The sequence below is a fragment of the Macrotis lagotis genome, chromosome 6 (genome assembly GCF_037893015.1).
Source record: "Macrotis lagotis isolate mMagLag1 chromosome 6, bilby.v1.9.chrom.fasta, whole genome shotgun sequence".
Lineage (NCBI taxonomy): Eukaryota > Metazoa > Chordata > Mammalia > Peramelemorphia > Peramelidae > Macrotis > Macrotis lagotis.
Window position 1 is genome coordinate 182,294,598 of NC_133663.1, and position 23,451 is coordinate 182,318,048.

General features: G+C 37.1%; 1 protein-coding gene and 1 long non-coding RNA gene across 12 annotated transcripts in view; one reads left to right on the top strand and one right to left on the bottom strand.

Moving 5' to 3' along the window:
- Positions 1-4,346, top strand: part of ARHGEF7 (Rho guanine nucleotide exchange factor 7) — a 314,501-nt gene extending 310,155 nt beyond the window's left edge. For all 11 annotated transcript variants that reach the window (XM_074192051.1, XM_074192046.1, XM_074192042.1 and 8 more), the window contains one exon: positions 1,231-4,346. In XM_074192051.1, the coding sequence (XP_074048152.1) occupies positions 1,231-1,353 (123 nt within the window). In that variant the 3' untranslated portion in view covers positions 1,354-4,346. The remainder of the gene's footprint in view (positions 1-1,230) is intronic.
- Positions 3,852-23,441, bottom strand: LOC141491279 (uncharacterized). The gene is made up of 3 exons (XR_012469548.1): positions 23,386-23,441; positions 22,033-22,205; positions 3,852-4,460 (listed from the first exon to the last, which is right to left on the bottom strand). It is a non-coding gene; the product is annotated as an uncharacterized LOC141491279 (long non-coding RNA).
- Positions 23,442-23,451: the final 10 nt, after the last annotated feature.

Below are 23,451 nucleotides of genomic sequence, written 5' to 3' on the forward strand. Positions count from 1 at the left end.
AAAATTCCTTTTTCTATAAGTGAAGTTCTTTTTGGCAATGCTTATTAGTCACTGGGGCCTCCTGAGTGCAGCTTGCTTTTTTATAGTGGATGTTATTAAGCTCTTTTTGATTGGCATTTAGCAGCTTCCTTCCAAAGCCTCAGTGAAACAGAAGCTACTTTTGTTGTCAAAGAAGGTCTTAAGTAGAACTCTCTACCCCTTTTACTTCTTTATTTTTTGTCCTCTTTCCACGATTTACAGATTCCCTGCAACTGAAAAATGCCAAGCCAGAAGGTATCTGAAAAGTGTTAAAGAAGATTGGCTCAGTAATAGCTTAGAATAAAATAACTCGGATGGTAGAACCTCCAGCTTATTTAGATCCAGAGAGGATAAAACACAGGGCTCACATGAAACAATATGACCTTGAGCACATATCAGAAAAACTTAGGAAATTCTAGCTTATTTGGTTTATGAAGCCTCATACTCATACATTTCTTATGCTTAGATTATTTCTCTCCATCACCAACATTCCAAAGAAATGATACTAAGTGAATTAGCCAGATGGACAGGTACTTACCTTCATCAGTGCCTTTTAAAAGAACTGTAATTTCTCAGTGTGTTAAATTGTGGCCTCTTGTGCCCGTTTCTACAGTCAAAATAGAAGAAATCTTTTTATTTTTAGAGAAATTAGTAACATTACTTGTTTCTATTGTTTTCTCACTAGGACCAGATTTATAGTCTTATCTGAGAATGAGCTATTGTTGAAGAGCCATTCCATTACTCACAGTATGGCACATCATTACTTTGATTTCTTTGCAATGTGCTTGTTGGTAATGTGAACAAAAAAAGGAGTAGGATGTAGGCACATAGTATATCATCTTATTTTCAGCCTTCTTATGATACATTAGAATTGTGTATACAAATGTTCATGTGCTAAAAAAGAATCTTTAATGAGGGACATTAGGACTGTTTTCCTTCCATGACATGTTTTGAATCCCAGTAGCAGTTGAACATAAAAGAACACTTAAATGAAGTTTCCATTAGGCCTATCTCCTTTATGATGCCAGGAAATTATGTAAGCTTTTTTGGAGTGTTGAATAAATATATTGCATCGTAACAGCACTAGAATCTGCACCAGACTTTCATTAAATGAGTCCTTGGAATTCTTTTCTTGGCACCATGTATTTTGGGGAAGGAAAGTTCTGTTCAGTGCTGGAAATAAATTAACATGTCATCTAATTTTTTTAACAGGATAACAAAAAGATGAAGAAATCTTTAGAGGAAGAGCAGAGAGCACGCAAAGACCTGGAAAAGCTTGTAAGAAAAGTCTTAAAGAATATGAATGATCCTGCTTGGGATGAAACCAATTTATAATGAACTAGTCTTTTTTTTTTTCTTTCTATTGAAAGACCAGTTATTTAGACCAAGCTGGGATGCCTTCTGACATGAGTCAGTATTACATCAAGAGCCCTGCAAAGCAGAATTTAACTGGATGGAATGGTTTTCTTGCTTGTCATGTGTATAGAAAAGATCTTGTTTATCTTGTTTGTATAGAAATGGAAGAAACCATTTAGGGAAGAGTCCATATGTAATGATAGAGACCATGGCTCCTGAAACTGCATTAAATTAAATTTGATAGTGTCTAAATTACCTCATTTTCCAGAAAATGCAGTGACTGACTAAAAGTTCATGTTTCTCATCAGTGACTTTTAATTGAACATATATAAATATATACATATACATATATATATATATATTTCTTGTAAATATCTATAATTTTTAATGCATACATAGGTTGCTGAATCTGGGCTGACACCAAGCTAGAATTTCCTTTCCTTTTATCTTTATGGTCACAAGGGTTAGAAGACATATGCATTCATTTGAGTGGAGGATAAGAGTGTTCCAATCCTGTACATGTATCATCCTTTTTGTTCCAAATTACCCTACTCACATATCAAAAATTTAAAAATACATTCTATTCTAGTACACTTAAATAATTTAAGCTTATTTATATCTGTCCAAACATTAAAATAGCTTGTAAGTCTTTGCTGAAAACAGTATTAAAAATTTGTTAAGAATGCAGAAGTTCTGAGCCCAGGATCATATGACTATCTTATGTGAAGAGCCCATGATTCATCCATTTATTTGAGAAACTGACTCCACAAATGTGGCCAATTAAAGATATATGCAATTGTCTCCTTTGTCTAATTACTGTATCAGTGATTATTTACTATATTTTTTGAGATCACATGCAGACTTTTATGTATAGCTCGTTAGCAACTTGATGAAGTGCACTGTTTGTCCTCCCTACAAAAAAAGAGGAATCTAAAACCAGATTATGTAAATAAAATGTATTATTTATTACACAATCACTGCAGCCAACAAAAACAAATAGAGGTAATATTATGAGCTAACATTTATGGGTAGGGTTTCTTTTATTAGGCCAGTCCAAATTCTATGAGATGTATTTTTCCATCAGGATGCAGCAAATGTTAGCACAATGCTCAGTGGGAGAGATTTTCCCTTCTCTGGCAAGTATAAAGCAATATTACATTTTGTGCCCAGATGACTGAAAGTTTAAAAGTTTAAACTTTCCCCTCTCTTTCTTCCCCTCCCCTTCAGCACACCCTCTGTATAAACTACAAAGCTAATGGGGAAATGGAAGTCTGGGATTGCATTTGTTTTTCTGCGCCTCTCTGGCAGCCTCAGTCTTGGATTTAAAAATCGTACTAGTGACTTGGAGTAGATGAAAGCCCTGCCTAAAGCATAGCTGCTTTCCATTCTGCTTCAGTGATGTAAGACTTATGATCCCAGGAACTTCAATGTTTCATATTTCAAGCAGATTATTTCCTTTTTTTCTGATTAAGTCAGTTTTTAAATGAAGTGAATTGTTTCATAGAGCATGTACAAAATCTTTTTTAAGAGGCAAAACCCTGCAATGCTGTATAGTAGGGACTCTTGGCAGAAGACTCATAAAGGCTAGTTACTAGCCTCTGGCATAAGATTATCATACCCAGGAATTTAGGGCTTTTCTGAATACTAGGCATAAGAAAATGAAAGCATTTCCCCCTAATAACACCTGTATTCTGAATTACTAATTACCTTTGAAAAGGCAACTTTAAAAAGATTTGGATCCCTCTGATAATTGTGATTTCTTCTCAATTTCATCTCATTAAAGGTTCTAGTCCTGAATTTTGTATGGTTTAATTGAATGGTGCAGTTAGTCTTCTATTTGGAAATATTGTACACACAGACCCTTTGGTGTGGAATAGAATTGTCATTGACCTAATTGATGAGAAAATCTGGGTAGTGGGGGTGGGGGGATAGGTGAACTTTGGTATTCTGTTTCAAGATTCAGTTTCCAACATACTGTAGTTTGCAGGTAACACAGATATTACAAGACTAAAAAAATTCAAGCTTTTTATTTAGGAAGTTTTCTTCAAGGTGGATTTTGTTAATTATATACAGTTGAAAAGACATTGCAAAGGAAAACAATTCAAAAGGAGGAAAGTAGTTAAGTTTGCCTTCTTTAGCAGATTTTTAACTCAGGAACAACTTAGATCTGATTTTCTCTCCATCACTTTGTAAAAGGTGGTATCGCTATGTCTCCTTGCTGAGAGATATAACATCTGTCCTAGCTGAAGAACTATTCTGCTGACAGCATATGCCAGGATAGATCTCTTACAGAACATGCCTTAAATAGTAGAATGAAGTATTTAATTCAAGTGTGATGGTGTTTTTAATGTCTCATTCCTTCATATAGGGGATGATCATTAAGATGACCGTGTTAATGCATTACCTTTTCTTTCTGTAGATCCCAAGCCATGAATTAATGTCAGGTTTTGGGGGAGCAGAGAAAAGCATCTTGAGTGTTTCTTTTTTTTTTAAATTTGTTCTTTTGTACATATACTCTATGCGTTTCACCGTGTGACCTTCTGAGGGGTTGGGAATTTGATATAAACATTAAAAATGGGGCACTGTGTATTTAACCTTTCAAAGGGTTACTTCTTTGCTCTCACCTTTTATGGATGAGGAGATGAAGCCATTTCTTATCCTATAGATGTGAAGCACTTTCAGTTCTAAACTGTGTTTGAAATGTAGCATCTGAAATTCTTTTTGGTGTACTTAATGATGTTTGTGCTTGTTTGTCTCACCATGTGTCATGACATCCTGGACATTAAACAACTGACTGCCTTTGTATAGATTTTCTTAATGCCAATTGTTTGTTTAGGAAATCTTGAGCATCCATTTACAATAACTCTGGAGCAAATTTTAATCTAAATGTCTCAGATAATGTCCTGGTATTGACTACTACAATGTTTATGCTACATTGTTGTAATTAATATTAAACAATGATTTTTTTCCTATATTTTGAAGCATTGTCATTTCATCTCTTCTGTGTTTTATTAATGAATAAGTGAATTTTTTATAACTAGCAGGAAAAGTTGAAGAACAAAGTAGACCTCAGTAAACCATGAAACCTGTGAGAAAATACAAGGAAAAATTACAAGAATTCACCTTACTGACGAAAATAGCAAAAGCCAAAAAAAAAAAACCAAAACCCCCCAAAATCTCACTGCCTTCATTTCCCTCTCCTTGCCTCCCCTCAACCAAAATGAAACAAGCAAAAAAATAAGGCTGACAGATTGTATTAACACATCAATCCCATATTAGTAACCAAGATTGAATGGAATTACAAGAATAGCAACTGTTTTTAAAAAATGATTCATCTTTTGATATTCTTAGAGCTTATCATCACCAAAAATGATTCTGCCTCTTCTTTACCATCCAACTGGTGTTTCCCCATCCCTGACCTCAGAAATTTGACAATTTCAAAATGAAACCTTTGCCTTTAAATGTAAAAAACATTTAACCAGTGAGGTAACTGGTGCCTCATTATTCCATAGTCCAGAGTGGCTCTTCTGAACCTCCTCAAACCTCCATGGCTCCTACTCTCCCTAACCCTCTCAACTGAGCTGAGAACTTTGCCCTTGTAGTTTACAGAGAAAATAGAAGTCATTTAATGTGAATTCCTTCTCTCTTCTTTGACATCTCACATCACTGATATGCTTTCTGCCACTCTCTCCCTTCACTTCTGTCTCATCTGAAGAAGTGACCATAATCTTTACTAAGGTTAGGTGATCCCATCTCATCCCGTCTCCTTCAACAGATTGTCCCCTTCTGTCATCTCCATTTTATCAGTTTTTCAATCTCTCTGACTTTTAACTCTTCTATTTAAAAACATTTCCATATCTCTCCCATTCTCACTTGTTCCTTTCTACCCCTGCTAATTATTGTCCTATATCTCTTCTTCCCTACTGAAATAAACTGGAAAAGGCCATCTACAGTAGATGCCTCCACTGTATTCTCTCACTGTTCCATTAAAATGCTGTCTCCAGTTATCTGTGACTTTTAATTACCAAATCCAGTGGCATTTCTCATTCTCTTTGACTTCTCTGCAGCCTTTCATACTCTTGATCACGCTCTTTTAGATATTTTTTTCTCTAGGTTTTCAGTACTCCCATTTCCTCCTGATTCTCTTCCTATCAGACTGCTTCTTCTTAGTCTCTTTGTTGCATCTTCATATCGCACTATCTTAGCAGAATTGTCACATAGGGTTCTATTTTGGCCCCCTACTTTTCTCCTATATTATACTTGGTGATTTCATCAACTCCATGGATTTCATTAATAATTTTATGCTGATGATTCACAGATCTACCTAACCTCAGCTGATTTCTAATCTCACATCTCCAGCTACCTTTCAGACAACTGAAACTGGATGTCCAGTAAACATCTTAAACTCAAGATGTTTAAAACTGAACATATCTTTCCTCCAAATCCTCCTATTTTCCCTCTTGCAGTGGACTCCATCCTCCCAGTCCTCACAGTTGTCATCCTTGACTGTCTCTTACTCTCCCCGCCCCCCATATTCTAATCTGTGTCAAAGACCATCGATTTCTCTATGCAGCATCTCTTGAATCCACTTCTCCTCTGACACATTGACCACTGGTGCAGGTCCTTATTACCTCACACCTGGACTGATGGGTCTTTATAAGTCTCTTCCCATTTCAATCCATTTTCTATTCAGCCACCAAAGTGATTTTCGTAAAGTACAGCTCCAATCATTTTGGCCCCTTAACCCCCAGTCAATAAACTTCAGTGGTTCCTTGTCTCCTACATATAAAAAATCCAAAGACTGAGCCACCTCTTACCTTTCTAGTGTTTTTTTATTTTGCTCTCTGCCACATTCCCTTTAATCCAGTGACACTGACCTCCTTGCTGTTCCATGAACAAGATATTCCATCTCTTGGCTCTAGGCATTTTATCTGATTGTCTCCTATGCCCGTTTCTTTCCCTCCTCATGTCTACTTACTGGCTTCCTTTAAGTCCCAACTAAAATCCTGTCTTCTACAGGAAACCTTTCAACTTAATTCTGAAAGTTGCTTCTTTTAATTATTTCCTATTTGTCTTCTCAATAGCTTGTTTGTTCCTATTTGTTTGTTTAGTAGCCTTCCCTGTTAGATTTTGAGTTCCTGAAGACTCGGACAATCTTACTTAATTTTTCTCCAGTCTACTCCTTCCTTGTCTTTTTGGCTCCTCTTCCTGACTCCTTAATATTCCTCATGGTTCTAGTCTCAGTCCTCTTCTTTTTCATATTGCTTAGCAATCTCATTAACTTATATTACTTCAGTGATCACATTTATGGGTGATTCCCAATCTTCTACTCTTACCTTTTCCCCAAATTCCAGACCTATATCTTCTGCTCACTGAATATCTTCATGTGTATTTCCCATCAGCAACTAAAATTCAGTATATCCTAAAAACTAATCTTATTTCTGCCCCGCCCCCTGACCCAATCTTGCTATTTCTTCTGACCTTTGCTATGGTTTATTATTAGTACTACTATTCACTCTTACCTTTCATGTTTGGAATTTTGGTGTTTTCTTTGGCTCTTACCTATTCTCATATCCACTTCCCAAGTTTTATCCATTTTTCTGTAATACCTTTTACATCCATCTTCTCTCTCTTCTGATCACCACCTAACAAGCCTAACTAAATTGCTGAAGTAGTCTCCTTACACCAAATAATCTTTTTTGTTGTTCCTAGATGGAGTATGCCCATCTAACTCGCCATTTCTGTAGTGGTATATAGTTAAAGCTTAGGAGTCAGGAAGACCAGAGTTCAAATTCTGTATCTTCACTTTGTGACGGGTCAAGTCGGCCTTGGCCAGCCATAGTTTCCTTATTTGTAAAGTGAATATAATAATAGTATGTATACATAAAACACTTTGCAAACTTTAAAGTACTATATAAAAAGTAGCTGTTAGTATTCCTAAAACTTTACAGACCCAAAGTGCCAATCTTTAGCTGCTATTTCTTTTGGTGTAATGTTTCTCCCATTAAAAAATAAACTCCTTGAGGACAAGGACTACTTTTGCTATTAATATCTATATCCTAATGAAAAATAGCAGGTAAGTGCTTAAGAAATGTTCATTTGGGGTGGCTAGGTGGCGCAGTGGATAGAGCACCAGCCTTAGAGTCAGGAGTACCTGGGTTCAAATCTGACCTCAGACACTCAATAATTACCTAGCCCTGTGGCCTTGAGCAAGCCACTTAACCCCATTGCCTTGAAAAATCTAAAAAAAAAAGTTCTTTCATCAATTTTAGGGTATCTGCAATGGAGAACACTATGTTCAAAGAAAGAATTGTGGAGTTTAAACAAAAACTAAAAACTAGTTTTTTAAAAAGGTTATCTATGTAATTTTGCTATCTCTTTTATTTTCTCCCCTAAGGATATGATTTCTCAACACATTCAGTTTTGATCAGTGTATACCATGCCTTCTGTGGGGGGTTGGGAGAAAGAATCAAAATTGGGGGAAAAAATAAAAAATAACAAAAGCAGAGCAAAATGGATATCAGAAAAATTCTTTGATCTTAATCTAGATTAATGGAGGATTAGTTTCTAGAATAAAGTTGGTGATTCTCATGTAAAAAAAATCCATTAATTCAGCAAAATCCTACTTTTTTTAAAGACATTTCAAACTTTTTTGCTGTTTGTTCAGTTGTTTTCAGTTGTATCTTGACTCTGTGATCTCTTTTGGGGTTTTCCTGGCAAACTAGAGTGATTTGCCATTTCTTTCTCCAGCTCATTTTACAGATGAGGAAAAACTGAGGTAAGCAGGGTTAAGTGACTTGCCTAGGGTCACATAACTAATTGTCTAAGGCCAATTTTAATTTAGAAAGATGAATCTTCCTGCCTTGACTCTAATCACTGTGCCACCTAGCTGCTCCTATTTTTCAAAAAAAAACTTCTAAGAAGACTAAGAGACATGTTTTCTTTAGATCTGTTGAACTTATTTATAATGACAAATAAAAAAAGGACCAGTACATGAACTTTGGACCTTTTTAAATAATATTTTTGTTTTTCAAGAATAATATTCATAAATGAAGTAGTTTCTTAGACATCTAAAGTGTGTATATAGCCATGTAAATATATCCATTCTACATGGTTCTAGATCCATTTTATTATCCATTTAAATTTTTTTTAAATGTTATTTAACATAGTGGGCTTAAGTGGTGCCCAAGGTCACACGGCTAGGTAATTATTAAGTGTCGAAGGCCAAATTTGAACTAGGGGCCTGACTCCAGGGCCTGTACTCTATCCACTATACCATTAGCTGCTCCTCAACCATTTTTTAATCTTAAATTTTTTATTACCTTGGCATTTAACATGTCCCACAGAACTCTCTCTTCCAGGTGAATTGTTAAGATAGAGTCAATGGAAATTTAAAAAACGAATTCTTTGAGGATAAAATCAATAGTTCTCCAAGTAAGAATCACAAACTATTAACAAACATTTTAAAGAATGTTCCAAATAACTAATAAGAGTTACAAAACAGGGGAGGCTAGGTGGCGTAGTGGATAAAGCACTGGCCTTGGAGTCAGGAGTACCTGGGTTCAAATCCGGTCTCAGACACTTAATAATTACCTAGCTGTGTAGCTTGGGCAAGCCACTTAACCCCATTTGCCTGCAAAAAAAAAAGGTACAAAACAGTTGTGAATTTTCACATCAGAAGATGACCAATTCTTGGAATAATCAATATTGAAAGGGTTTGGAAAAAGACACATAATACCTTGGTGGTAGAGCTGGAAATTAGTACAATCATTCTGGAAGGCTATTTGAAATTATGAAAAATAGGGGTGGTTAGGTGGCACAGTGAGTGGATAGAGCACCGGCCCTGGAGTCAGTAGTACCTGAGTTCAAATGCGGCCTCAGACACTTAATAATTACCTAGCTGTGTGGCCTTGGGCAAGCCACTTAACCCCATTGCCTTACAAAAAAAAACAAAACAAAAAACCCAACCTAAAAAAAATTATGAAAAATAAGAAGAAAAGGGGGATAAAATGGTCATATCTTTGAATCCAAAGATTCCACTGCTAGAACTGTATAAAGTCATTGACAAAAAGGAAGACTATAAATATACCAAAATATTTAGAGCAACATTTTTCCTAGTAGTAAAAAAACTAGAAACAGTAGATGACCCTCAATAGGGAAATGGCTAAATATACTGTGGCACATTAAGGGAATATTATTGTTAGAAATGATGAAATGTGATGAATGCAGAGAAGTATGGGAAGGTAATATGAGCTTCAAATAAAATGGAAGCAGAAAAATAAACATTATATATTGTGACTACTTATGATGTAAATAGAATAACAATACTTATAATCAAAACTGAATTCTGTGAAAGTATGATGACCAAGCTTGAACCCAAAGGAGAGAGGTATAAGAAGGCACCTCCTCTACTTCATTGTTAGTTTAGTGTGAGAAAATGGATGAATGAAACCATAATATACTTTTTCAAAATTAGTTTTGCAGAACAGTTTCCCTCCCCTGTATTATTTTTTTCTGGAGAGGGCAAGGAATGGGGGTACATTGAGAAATCCAGGTGTTACTAAAAACAAAAGATATCAACTACTAACTTCCTTTTGAATCTTTAGTCTCCCTATCTGCAAGTTTCCTGATGCCAACAAATAAACCTTAATCTCCCTTTTCTTTAAAAAAAAATCCATAGATCATACACTTCCTGCTAAGTAGTAATTATCATTACAATTCCACTCAGCCTCAGTTTCTTAATTTGTAAAATGAAGATAATAGCACCTACCTCATAGGGTTATTGTGAGGATCAGATCAAATAACAAAACAACTTTTTAAAAAAACCTTAAAACACTATGTAAACAGTGATTCATAACATTTCATCTTTCCTCTTTTTCAACCAAAATCCTTGGAAAAAATCATTTAATGCTACTGTCATCTACTTCCTCTGTTCCTACTCATTTTTTCAATCCTCTTATCTGATTTCTGACCTTATCACTCAGTAAATTGCTCTCTCCAAAGTCACCCAGCAATCATTCAGTTGTAAGATCTAATGGCCTCTTCTCTGTCCTTATTCTCCTAAATATCTATAGCTTTTGATATGGTTCATTACTTTTTCCTCCTCTATGTTCTCCTGAGTTTTACTAAGATTGGGTATGTGCTCTGTCTCCCTCTCCCTCCCTCTCCCCCTCCATTCCCTTCTCCCAATCTCTCCCCCTCCCCGTCCCTCTCCCTACTTCTCCTCTCCCCATCTTCCTTTTCCCCTATCCCTCTCCCTCCTCCCCTTCCTCCCTCCTTGTTTTTCCTCTCTTCTGCTCAGTTTCTGCTGTATTGTTCTCCCTCTTGTGTCTATACTCTGTAACATCATGAGCTCAGTTGTGATGATTTCAATTATCTCTATGTACCATCTTTAAATGACAGGTATATATGCAGCCTCAGTCTCCCTCCATCACCAGTTTATTGGAATTTCCAACAAAAGTATCCTGAGATACTTTAAAACTCAACACATCCAAAGCAGAATTGGTTTTTCTCTAAAAATCACTCCTCTCAAACTTACAACTTTTGAGGATCACACCATCCTCCAGTCAATCAGGATTCACCACATCAATGCCATCCTACACACACACACACACACCACACACACAAATTACCAAATCTTCAGTCTCTACAACCTGTCTTAGTTCCCTTCTGTTCACTCAAACATCTGCCAGTCTAAGTTCCTCAATATGTCTCACTTGGACTATTGCAATGGGCCTTTTGGTCTCCCTCCCTCTAAACTCTTGCCACTCCAATCCTCCATGTCATAACCACCAAAGTAATTTTCCTAAAGCACATGACCAATCATACTATTCCTCTCCCTCTAATCAACAAACACCATTGACTCCCTATTGCTTAAGGGATTAGTTGTAAACTTTTTTTATTTATCATCTCAAACTCTTCACAACCCAACTCCTACCTACCTTTCCAGTCATCTTACTTATTACTCCCCTCCTCACATTGCAATTTAACTACACTGGCCTACTTGCTGACAAGTTGTGACTGTTTCCAATACTCCTTTACCTGAAAAAGAAGAAAGATATAATACTAAGAGAAAACGCAAGAGGCCTGTATTTGTGGGCTGTGTGTCAGCCCTGAATGGCAAGAGCCCAAGGTCCTGACTTATACATGCCTCTCACTTGAACATAGACAGAAAAGAGAGATTACCTTATTGAAATAGTCCCATATGAATTCCTGGTTCCATTTCAGCAATCAGAAGTAAACTTTTCTTAGTGAGATAGCCTCCTTATTAGAACAATATTTATACTCAAGTCTACTTAGGGATTATATCAAACATAATATGATGTGCAGGGATCATCCATAGAATCCATAAGGATCAATCCATAAGTACAGGATCCTCATTGCCCCAAATCGGTCATCTCTGTTATAATAGCATCATAGATTTAAAGCCAGAAGAGGGAACTTAAAAGTCATTGAGTGCACCCCACCCCCACCTGAAGAACTTGGGGCAGAGAGAGTTTAGCACTAGGTCTGAGGCCATTTTCCCAACTCCATGTCAAGTTCTCTGTATTCCAAAACTTTGCTGCTCAGACTATTGCAATGATTCACATAAAAGACTATGAAAGTCTGAACTTAGACGGTGCCTATGTAAATTAAAAGAAATATTCAAATGGAATGGTTCTCCAAGTAGATTAGTGCCCCAATAGGATTCTTGTTAAGACACCTAGACCCTGGCACCATAGTTAATCCTCTCACAGCTAACCTATCTGGACTTGTTCCTTCATTTGTAAAATGAGGGGTGAGGGGTACCTCTATTTTGCCTACTTCACAGGGGACTTTGTGGACATTGTTTGAAAAAATAGCTACTCCTAGTTTCTTCACTTTAGTTCTTTTAGTGATATAAAATAAGAATTACAGTTTCTTGAGCTAGATACTACTTGCATTACTCTTTTTTTTGTTTTGTGTTTTGCAGGGCAGTGGGGTTAAGTGACTTGCCCAAGGCCATACAGCTAGGTAATTATTAAGTGTCTGAGGCCGGATTTGAACTCAGGTACTCCTGACTCCAGGGCCAGTGCTCTATCACTGCACCACCTAACTGCCCCTTGCATTACTCTTACAAAGGGACAGCAAATATGGGTAAGGAAATGAACACTGGACTTGGAAACAAACCATTTGGGTTTGGTTTCCACTTCCAACTCTATGCGAGCTTGGGCACATTACGAAACTTCTATTAGACTTTAATCTATAAAATGGGGATAAATTGTATTATCTACCTCACAAGGCTGTTTTGAGGATTAAATAATATGATTCATATAAAGTGCTCTGCAAACCTGTTTTATATAAATTAAATTAACATAATTTTTCTATCACAGGACCAAGGGCAAAGCTATGCATTATTTCTCCACCTTCCAGAGGGGAGATGTGAAGTTCCATCATACTTCTCCATGTTTAGAGTGTTGAGAACAGCTGTTTTCTATTTATCATGGTATGAAATTTGGCAGCCTCTTGGAGGCTCCATTCTGAGGAAGGAGACTTGATATGCTATTTTTGGTTTTTCCAATGAACTGTTCTCTTTTTTCTTTTTTAAATTAAATTAAATTTTATTTTCACAAAGAAATTTGCCCTTTCTCTCTCCCATTTCTCTGCCCCCCTCCATTAAGAAAGCAAAAAAAACCCAAATTCCTTGTTATAAACATGTATAGTCAATCAAAACAAATTCTTGCACCAACCCTAGCATGTTGTATGAACTGACATTTCCTCCTATGCTCCATTTTCAATTTCTTTGTCTAAAAGAATCTTTCGAGCATAAGTTGAAATTGATGGGAATTCTGCCAAAAAGAAAAACCCTATGTGGTGTATATGCTTTTGACAGTGTTGCAGAGTAAAAAAGAAAGAAAGAAAAAGACAGTATGACTTTTTTTTTGAAGAACCTTATCTCTGAAATTCTGCTGAGAGTCCACAGCCTTCCTCACAACCTTCACTATATTCTATTAGAAAATTTGTGTAGGCAGACATTGAGGGAGTTTTCATTTCTGCCTAACTGGTATGTAATGTTTAATTAACTTGATTTTGTTTGTAAACAAAAGTGGATGACATTTAATAACTGAAAGGATGTAAGTGGCGACTATGCTGAATATTGAAACACTGCAAAATTAAAAACTGTCTGCAGCACAAGATGATGATGCTAATAAATTATTCAGGATGTTTCCTCTTCAATAATAATGTTGGGTAAGGCTCTGTTGATGTAATTTGTTATCTAGCTGTCATTAGATGTGAAGAATAATGAATTCAGGTACAAACACAACTGGCTGTCTTATTCTATATTAGTTAGTCAAGACACATGGAGAGGGGGAGGGCGGAATCAACCTTGAGTTTAAACCAAAGATGGAAGTTTAGTTCAATTGTGCTTAGTCTTTTAAATGGGGTAACAGGTCTCCAGAGAATTTACCTAATAGAACTGCTAATGGAATTATTATTATTATTATTATTATTATTATTATTAGAAAGTATGAAATTGTTTTTAAAAATTGCTATTAGAAAGTATGAGACACTTTTAGGGACATAAGAATTGTATTGCATGGATAAACTGGTAAGAATCATGATAGTTAGTATGGATAATTAGAATGTAAACTTATTGAGACCAAGGGCCTTTGTTCCCCCCTTGTGTCTAAGCACCAAGTGCAATACTTAATATGAGACAGGCAATTGCTAAATGGTTGTTAAAGAAATGAATAAAGTGTTTTTCCATTTACACTGGTTTCACTTGCATTCACCTGCATGATGAATCATTACTGCTCTATGAGATAGGCAAGGCAGGTACAATTGTTTCTGTTTCCATAAAAAGAACATTAACAGAACAAAGGACAGAAAATGGCCACAAGAAGGGATCTAGTCTTAGGAGCTCTCTGATAAAATTCATCAGCTAAGGACTCTAACTAAACTTTTGAGAGACAGAACCCAGAAAGGGACCCAGTGAGGCAGTTCTCCTACTCAAGGTAACCTGGAAAAGAACAGAAAGGCTCTGCTCCCCGGGGGCGGCCCGCCAGAGGGGTGGCCCACCAGAGCCAAAGAACCTCAGCCTCCGGGAGGCAGCCCCAGGACGCTGGGGGTCTCAGCTCACAGCAGCGGGGGAGTCTCCTGAGCTGCACCCCAAGGAGCACTGGGCACAAAGTGGAGGAACAGCAGGAGACCTCTGCCAGCACATGGAGCCCAGCCCTCAGGGCACGCAGCAAGCAGCATCCTCTTTCCCCAGCCCTGATCCAGGAAACAGAAGCAGGCAGAGCCCTTAAGCAGGAGCCCCCAGGGAATGAGCCCATTGAGCTGAGGGAGGGGAATGAAGAGAGACTGCCTAGCTCTGTCCTCTGCCCCTGAAACAGGACTCTGGGGCTCTGACCACTTTCAGATCCTGACCACAGTCTAGGCCCCACCCCTTGGCAGAGGGGGGCGCTTATGGTCATTCACAGACCAGGAGGGAGGACAGAACCTCACACACTGAGACCCTTGTGGGAGTATCCCAAAAGCTCAGGAAGCACCCCAAAACCAGGCCCAGGCTGGGAAAAAGAGCAAGCAGAGAAATAAGAGGAAGACTATTGAGAAATATTTTGCAAATGAGCCCAAGAAGGATCAAAATACTCAGTCTGAAGATGAGGAAGCACAAGCTCCTGCATCTAAGGACTCCAAGAAAAGCAGAAATTGGGCTCAGGCTATGACAGAGCTCAAAAAAGACTTTGAAAATCAAATGAGGGAGTTGGAAGAAAAACTGGGAAAAGAAAGGAGAGAGATGCAGGAAAAACATGAAAATGAAGTCAGCAGCTTAGTCAAGGAAATCAAAAAAAAAATGCTGAAGAAAATAGCATGCTAAAAACCAGCTTAGGTCAAATAGATAGAACAGTTCAAAAAGTTATTGAGGAGAAGAATGCTTTAAAAAGCAAAATTGGCCACATGGAAAAAGAGATACGAAAACTCTCTGAGGAGAATAAATCCTTCAGACAAAGAATAGAATTCAGGGAGATTGATGAATTTACCAGAAATCAGGAATCAATACTTCAAAACCAAAAAAATGAAAAATTAGAAGAAAATGTGAAATATCTCATTAAAAAAAACAACTGATATGGAAAAATGACTTAGGAAAGATAATTTAAAAATTATTGGAATACCTGAAAGTCATGATCAGGAAAAGAGCCTTGACATCATTTTCAAAGAATTACTACAGGAAAATTGCCCTGATATTCTAGAAGCAGAGGGCAAAATAGAAATGGAGAGAATCCACCGATCCCCCAGAGAAAGAGATCCCAAAAAAACCAACCCTTAGGAATATTATAGCCAAGTTCCAGAACTGCCAAGTCAAAGAGAAAATATTACAAGCAGCCAGAAGGACACAGTTCAAATATCGTGGAGCTGCAGTCAGGATCACACAGGACTTAGCAGCAGCTACACTGGAAGCTCGTAGGGCTTGGAATACAATATACTGGAAGGCAAGAGAGCTTAGAATGCAGCCAAGAATGAACTACCCAGCAAGGCTGAATGTCCTCTTCCAGGGGAAAAGATAGACTTTCAATGAACCAGGGGAATTTCAAATGTTCCTTTTGGAATGGCCAGAGCTGAACAGGTTTGATCTGCAGATACAGGATTCAGGTGAAGCATGGAGATTGGAGGAGAGGGGGGAAATATGAGGGACTTAATGAGGATGAAGTGCATGTATTCCTGCATAGAAAAATGACACTGATAATACTCACATGAACCTTCTCAGTTAATAGAGAAGGTAGAGAGAGCTTTTATAGTTGAAGCACAGGAGAAAGCTGAATTTGAAGATAAAATATGGTGTAAAAATGGAGTCAATAGAAAAAAAAGGGAAATGGAATGGGAGAAAGAAAAAGGAGAGGGGGAATAGTCCAAGATATTTCACATAAGATTTTTTTTTTATTACAATGAGCTATTGCAATGATATGGAAGGGGGGAGGCAAGGGGGAATGAGGGAAACTTTCCTCTCATCAGAGATGGCTAGGAGAGGAAACAGCAAATATACTCAATGGGGTATAGACATCTGGAGTAAGAAGGAGGGGGGAGCAGGGGGAAGGGGTGGGGATGTGAATAAAGGAGGAGAGGATGGACCATGGGGGGAGAGTGGCCAGATATAACACATTTTCTTTCTTACTTCTTGCAAGGGGCTGGGAATGGAAGGCCTGCCCAGGACCACAGGGCCAGGTGGATTCTGGGCCTAAGGGGTGGTATGGGGGCTCAGGGCTTCTTGGCCCTGGGACCAGGGATCTGTCAGCTGCGCCACTCAGCTACCCTACAGCAGAGTCATAGTGAAAGGAGAGAGAAAATAGAGTACATGGTAGTGGAGAAATAAGAAAGGAGGGAGTTGCGATCAGCAATGGCAACATTGGAAAAATATGGAAATAACTTCTGTGATGGACTTATCACAAAGAATGAGATCCACCCATGACAGAGTTGTTGGTGTTGGAACAAAGACTCAAGCACATTTTTTGTTATGATTATTTGGGGGAGGGTGCAGGGCAAGTAGGGCTGGATGGCCTGCCTGGGGCCACATAGCGGGGTGATCATTGGGTGTCTGGGGCCGGATTCGGACCCAGGTGCTCCTGGCTCAAGGGCCAATGCTCTGTCTGCCACCCAGCCACCCCTACTATTATTTCTATTTTATTTTATTTTGGGTCTTTTTTTTCTTTCTTTCTTTTTTTTTTTTTTTTGGTTTTTGCAGGGCAGTGGGGATCGGGTGACTTGCATGTCACATGGCTGGGTGATTGTTGGGTTTACAAGGCTGGATGTGGACTCGGGTGCTCGTGGCTCCAGGGCTGTTGCTTCGTCCATTGCGCCACCTGGCCATACCTACAATTATTACTATTATTATTTTTTTATTTTAATTTTTTTCCTCTCCCCTTTACTTTTTTTTGCCCAAACAAGTCTATCTATATTCATGGGGGAGGAGGAGGGGTATTTTGTTTACTTGTAAACAAGAATATTTTATTAATGTAAAAAAAATTTGTACAAAATGAGAATAAAAAAATAAATTTAAAAGAAAAAAAAGAACATTAACATTCAGAGACAAAGTGACTTGCCCAAGGTCAAGCAGCTTGAGTTTGACACCTGTGATATGAAGAAAGTGCTTCAGTGGTTTAAATGGGTTTGAAAAGTGCTATTTAAAAGCATGCTGATTGGAAAGAGAAGACAAACTGAAGGCTCTTCATTCCAAATCCAACTCTATATCACAGTTGCCTTCTGCAAATTTCAAAAAAAATCAGTCAACCATCATTTACTAAATACAACCTATATGTGAGGCTCTGAGGATACAAAGGCAAAAGTGAAACAATCCTTATGTTCAAGGAGCTTCTATTTCTATCAGAGAAGAAAACATATTCATAAAAATAACATGCAAAATAAATTCAAGGAAGATGTTGGGAGAACTGGAAATCTAGTAGTTGTGGTTGTCAGGAAAGGCTTCACAAACTAGTCTTCTTGTGAATAATTTCTTTCTCTTTAAGGAAAAACCATGAACTACTTTTCTCTTTTTTTAATTCTTTTTTGAATTTTACAATTTTTCCCCAATCTCACTCCCCCCCACCTGAAGGCAGTCTGATAGTCTTTACATTGTTTCCATGCTATACATTGATCAAAATTGTATGTGTTGAGAGAGAAATCATATCCTTAAGGATATGGAAAAGATAAGGATAAAGGATAAGGATAAAGAAAAGGATAAGGAAAATATAAATTATAAGAGATAGCAAAATTACCTAATAAAGTAACTTTTTTTGAAATTAAAGGTAGTAAGTCTTTGGTTTCTGTTTAAACTCCACAATTCTTTGTTGGATCCACATGTATTTTCCATCACAGATACCCTAAAATTGTCTCTGATTGTTGCACTGATAGAATGAGCAAGTCCATTAAAGGTTGATCATCACCCCTATGTTGCTGTTAGGGTGTACAGTGTTCTGGTTCCGTTCATCTCATTCAGCATAAGTTCATGAAAATCCTTCTAGGCTTCTCTGAATTCCTATCCCTCCTGTTTCTAATAGAACAATAGTGTTCCATAAACATACATACACCACAATGTCTTTAGCCATTCCCCAGTTGATGGACATTCCCCAATTGATGGACATTCGGACATTCACTCAATTTCCAATTCTTTGCCACCACAAACAGGGTTGTCATGAATATTTTTGTACGAATGATGTTTTTTACCATTTTCATGATCTCTTCAGGGGCAAGCAACACTTTTCATTTGTTTCTTTGTGATTTATATATTCAGGTAGCATGGTGCAGCTGAACAATGACAGTATGCTTTTAGACTGAAAGGATGGGGACTCAAATCTAGCTCTCCTGCTTATTACCTATGGAACCTTAGGTAAGCCATTTCCCTTCTCTGGGCTTTACTTTCCTCTCCTCAGATAATCTAAGGTGATCCCTTTAGTTCTAAACCTCAAATTTTGTTGGTGTTGAATTGTTTTTAGTTACCCCTGACTCTTTGTGGCCCCATTTAGGGTTTTCTCTTTTTTTTTTAGGTTTTTTGCAAGGCAAATGGGGTTAAGTGACTTGCCCAAGGCCACACAGCTAGGTAATTATTAAGTGTCTGAGGTTGGATCTGAACTCAGGTACTCCTGACTCCAGGGCCAGTGCTCTATCCACTGCAACACCTAGCTGCCCCCATTTGGGGTTTTCTTGACAGAGATTCTAGAGTGATTTGCCATTTCCTTCTCCTATTCATTTTATAGATGAGGAACTGAAGCAAACAGGATTAAGTGGCTTTCCCAGGTTCACACAGTTATTAAGAGTCTGATGTTGGATTTAAATTCAGAATGAGATTTTCTGACTTCAAGACCAGGTATTCACTGTACTAACTTGAGTTACCCAATCTCTAAATATCTATCCAATAATTTGTCTTAGCTTATATCCTAGTGGGAAAAATTTAATCTGCTTTTAAAAAGATGTCTCATTTCTATTCAACAGGAGTAGGGGGCAAGGAAAGAAGGATGATAAACTTTTAACCAATGAGGAACTCTGAAGAATAAGGATAAAAGACATTATCAAAGAATTGTATGATAGGAGCAGAAGATAGGTTGGTCACATAACAATAGAAATTGTGGCAGGTGAAAGCAAAGAAGACATTCAATATATTGAGTGGACCTCTTATGGTGAATTTTTTGGAGGATGTGGACAAGAATCTCACAGAAAGGGCAGACAAGGATGGGTGTTAATCTATATCACTGTAGATATGTACAAAGATGAGATATCATAGGATTCATTGAGAATTTGACAAAAAAAATAAGCTATCTCTATACAGAACTTTGAGGATGACATCTGGACAGCCCTGATAAGAATACAGGCTAAATAATGATGATGATGATGATGATGATGATGATGATGATGATGATGAAAACAAAGGATTAGACAGCTCTGAACAGCCTGCCAGCATCTGACAAGTTAAACCTTGTTGGGGAATCAGAGGCAGAAATAGAGAATACAATGCATATATCATCATTAATACCAACATGTATTAAAATACCAAAAGACATTGTTGGATAAAAGAAAAGAAGCTTCTGATGTTAGAGTGTGTGAAAAATTGCCATGTCCAATTCTACTTACAAATCTATTTATAGGGAAAGAGGCATCACAGATGCACTCGAGGTCATACATGTTCTGGTTGACTGGAAGAATTTGTTAGCAGGACCTGGGAAGTGAATAGATAACCGTAGATTTTCTTAGTCCTGACACTTAGATTGGCCAATACCCAATACACTCAAGTCTTGACAAGTGACAGGCATAGGAGGATCCAGGTCATTTTTGAAGACAAGGATGGTTTCACTTTTTTATCTTATATTCCTGACAGCTAGCACAGTGTCTTGGTATATTGAGGGTGCTTTACTGAATTCTTGTAGAATTAAGGACTCAAAAAATGAAGACTTAAAACAAATTTCCTGGGAAGATGAAGAAACCTGAAATGTTGTTAGTGAATCTCAAAGATTGTCAATTCCAAAGCATATCTGAAGTAAGAATCTTCACTACAAAATCCCCCACCCCCCCATTCACATACCCATCACACACACAAAATAGTCATCTTGCCTTTTTTTTAATATAACTCCAGACACTTGGAACTTGTTATCCAACCCTTTCCCCAAGGCATCCCCTTTTTATTTGGGGACAATTCTAAGATTAAAGTTGTTTTTTCCTTCTGTTGAGATAAACTCTGTTTAAGACTGCCACTTGCTAATCCTCTCCCTGGCTTCAAGGGATAAGAATAATTTTATCTCCATGAAAACTCTTCAAATATTTGCAATCTGTTATTATACCTCCTCTAAGCTTTCTCTTGTCCCAGGTTTCAATTGATTTTAAGTAGATAGGATGTCAAGTCCACCTGCCATCCTGAGAATCCTCCTCTGAATGAGGTCCAAAATGTCAGTGTCCCTTTTAAAATGTAGCTTTCAGAACAGGAGACAAGACACCAGATATGATATGACTGTGACTGATTTTGCAGTGAAGCTGAGATAACATCCCCTCTTTTGATTGCCTAATCACATTATTGACTCACTACTTACAGTTCACCTAAGTCCCTAGGTCTTTTCTCCACAAACTATTTTCTAAATTCATCTCCCTCATCCTGCTGAATTTTTTTAAAAACCCATATTGAATTTGACATTTATTCCTATTTAAATTCTGTCTTAAATTCTGACATAATTGCAGTGATCCTAAGCTACTCTCTGGTTATCCTTCTGGTGATATCATATGATTGTATATCTTGAAACACCTCAATCTCTAAAGCTATTGGTGACCCATGGAGATGTGAATGGTGAATGTGAATATACTAGAGCCTATTTCCAATGATGACTATCTCTATACTTGAAATTTTCTCCTGCTTTTTCTGCCACCTGACTTCTTTCAAGTTTTAGATAGAAATCTCATATGCACAAAGTCTTTTCTGGTATTCTTTAATCTCTCTGAGATTTTCTCCAAATTACCTTATCCAAATAATTATTTTTTTATATTTACTTATTATATCTAAATTATCCAAAATATCTTAGGAGGTTCAAGATATTTGTGGATTATTTGTGCTCTACCTGTGGTTACCTCATAGATTATTGTAAAGATCAAAACTCTCTCTAATTGCTATAATGCTGTAGTATTATTACTATTATTAGACAGCTAGGTAGTACAATTGACAGAACACCAGGCCTGGAGTCGTCCTCTTGACTTAAAAATCTGATCTCAAACATTTACTTGCCCAGTGACTGAATCCTGTTCATCTCAGCTTTCTCATCTGTAAAATAAACTGGAGAATAAATTGACAAAAGATACCCCAGTATCTTTGTTAAGAAAACCAGATCATGAAGAATCAGAAATGACTAAAAAACAACTGAAGAAGAAAAATAATATTGTATTATAAATAAATATTGAATTGTTGAATTTTTGGCAATGTGCTTTTATTTCATTCCTTTACTTCTTCAATCATTTCTCTATCTCTTTTTCTTGAGACATATTCTTGCCAGTGAAATATGGGAGAACCTTTAGTTTTTGTCCTCACCCTTCCCCTTTTGTCTGTATGCTCCATCCCTTGTTTCCACTCCACTTGCAGAAAATTAAGGCCTTATCAATTTTTGTTTGCATTATTGTAGTAGCTAAACCCAAATGAATTAGAGGGATCTCTATTCGAAACATATGAAGACTTACCTTGGTAGAATGAGCAGATGTGAATAAATTGTTCCAACAGCCAAGAAGGTAAATGAAGCAAGTGCTGTGGAGCCCTTAGAGTTTAGTCAGACATTAAAGAAACAAGGCATTCTGGGTCATCAATAATCATCTTGATTTTTGTCTTGCCATTGGCCTTCAGCTACTAGAAGAGACTAAAGCAGACAACTTTGTACAATTCGGCCTCACTTAAATCCAATTTGCCCTAAAGTTAAGACAACACCCATGATGGACAAACAAAAACAGCTATCTTTGCCACTGTGGATGACTTGAGTAATCACTTAATTTCTTTGGGTCTTGTTTTCCTCTTCTATAAACCTTTATTTATGCTACCATTCAAAGCCTTTCAAATCTTGTTGCCACCCACCCCCTTTTCAACTTCCACCTTGCTTCCATCTGAACTAAATTATTCATGTCTCTGCCTTTTTAATTCTTTCTTTTAAGTCCAAAACAGATATCCCTTCTCCATGAAATCATTCCCTCTCCTTTTGACTAACACTTCCCCAAATTTTTCAGAGATTGGTATGGATCTTTCCTCTGTTCCTATCTTTGTTATCTCTTAGCTGTGTATTTCTAATCCTTCTGTCCATCCCTATGATAATCTGGGTACTTTTATACTCCTGTCTATTATATTATAAACTCTTTCAGGGCAGGATTTGTATCTTTTGTAACCCTATTATTTAGCATAATCCTTTTTATGTAGTAATCAGAAAATAAATTTGTCAAATTAAATTAAGTTCAATTGACTAATCAGTTTTTGAAATTCACACTGGACTTTCTCACCTCCTACTTTTCTCCTATTAATTCTTCTATCTACAATATTCATTTTTTCCTGTCTCACTTCTCTGACTACTGAAATTCTGCCTATCCTTTAAGACAAATGACATATTTTCCATGCTCTGATCATCTTTATTCCCATACCACTTTGTTTATACATCTTTTATGACACTTCTCTCCACCAACCAAATGTTTGTTTGCATGTCTAATCAGCTAAGAGTAGAATCAAAGTTCTTTTCTTCTTTATATTATCCATAATGTCTTGCATGTAATAGGCATCAGAGGTGTGCTAGAAGCTTGTGTGGCAGAACCAATGTTATGTTTTTGGTAAAACAACACAAAAATCAGCAAAAGCTACAATTTGTCTTTATTTATTTTTGTTGATTCTCTAGCATAAGAAAATGGGAAATACGTTATTTTCAACAGTTTGTCTTAGAGAGCCAGTTGTTAAAGATCTGCCAGCCTACCCCAGTAAACCTCCCATAATGATGAGTGGGTAAAATGAAAGAATTAGTAAATGGGTTCTACAATATAGATCAGCATATAGTAGTAATTTACCTTTCTAGATTCTTGAAGTAAGAGGAGGCACCATCTCTTCTATGATGACTTGTGCTTCTATATGAT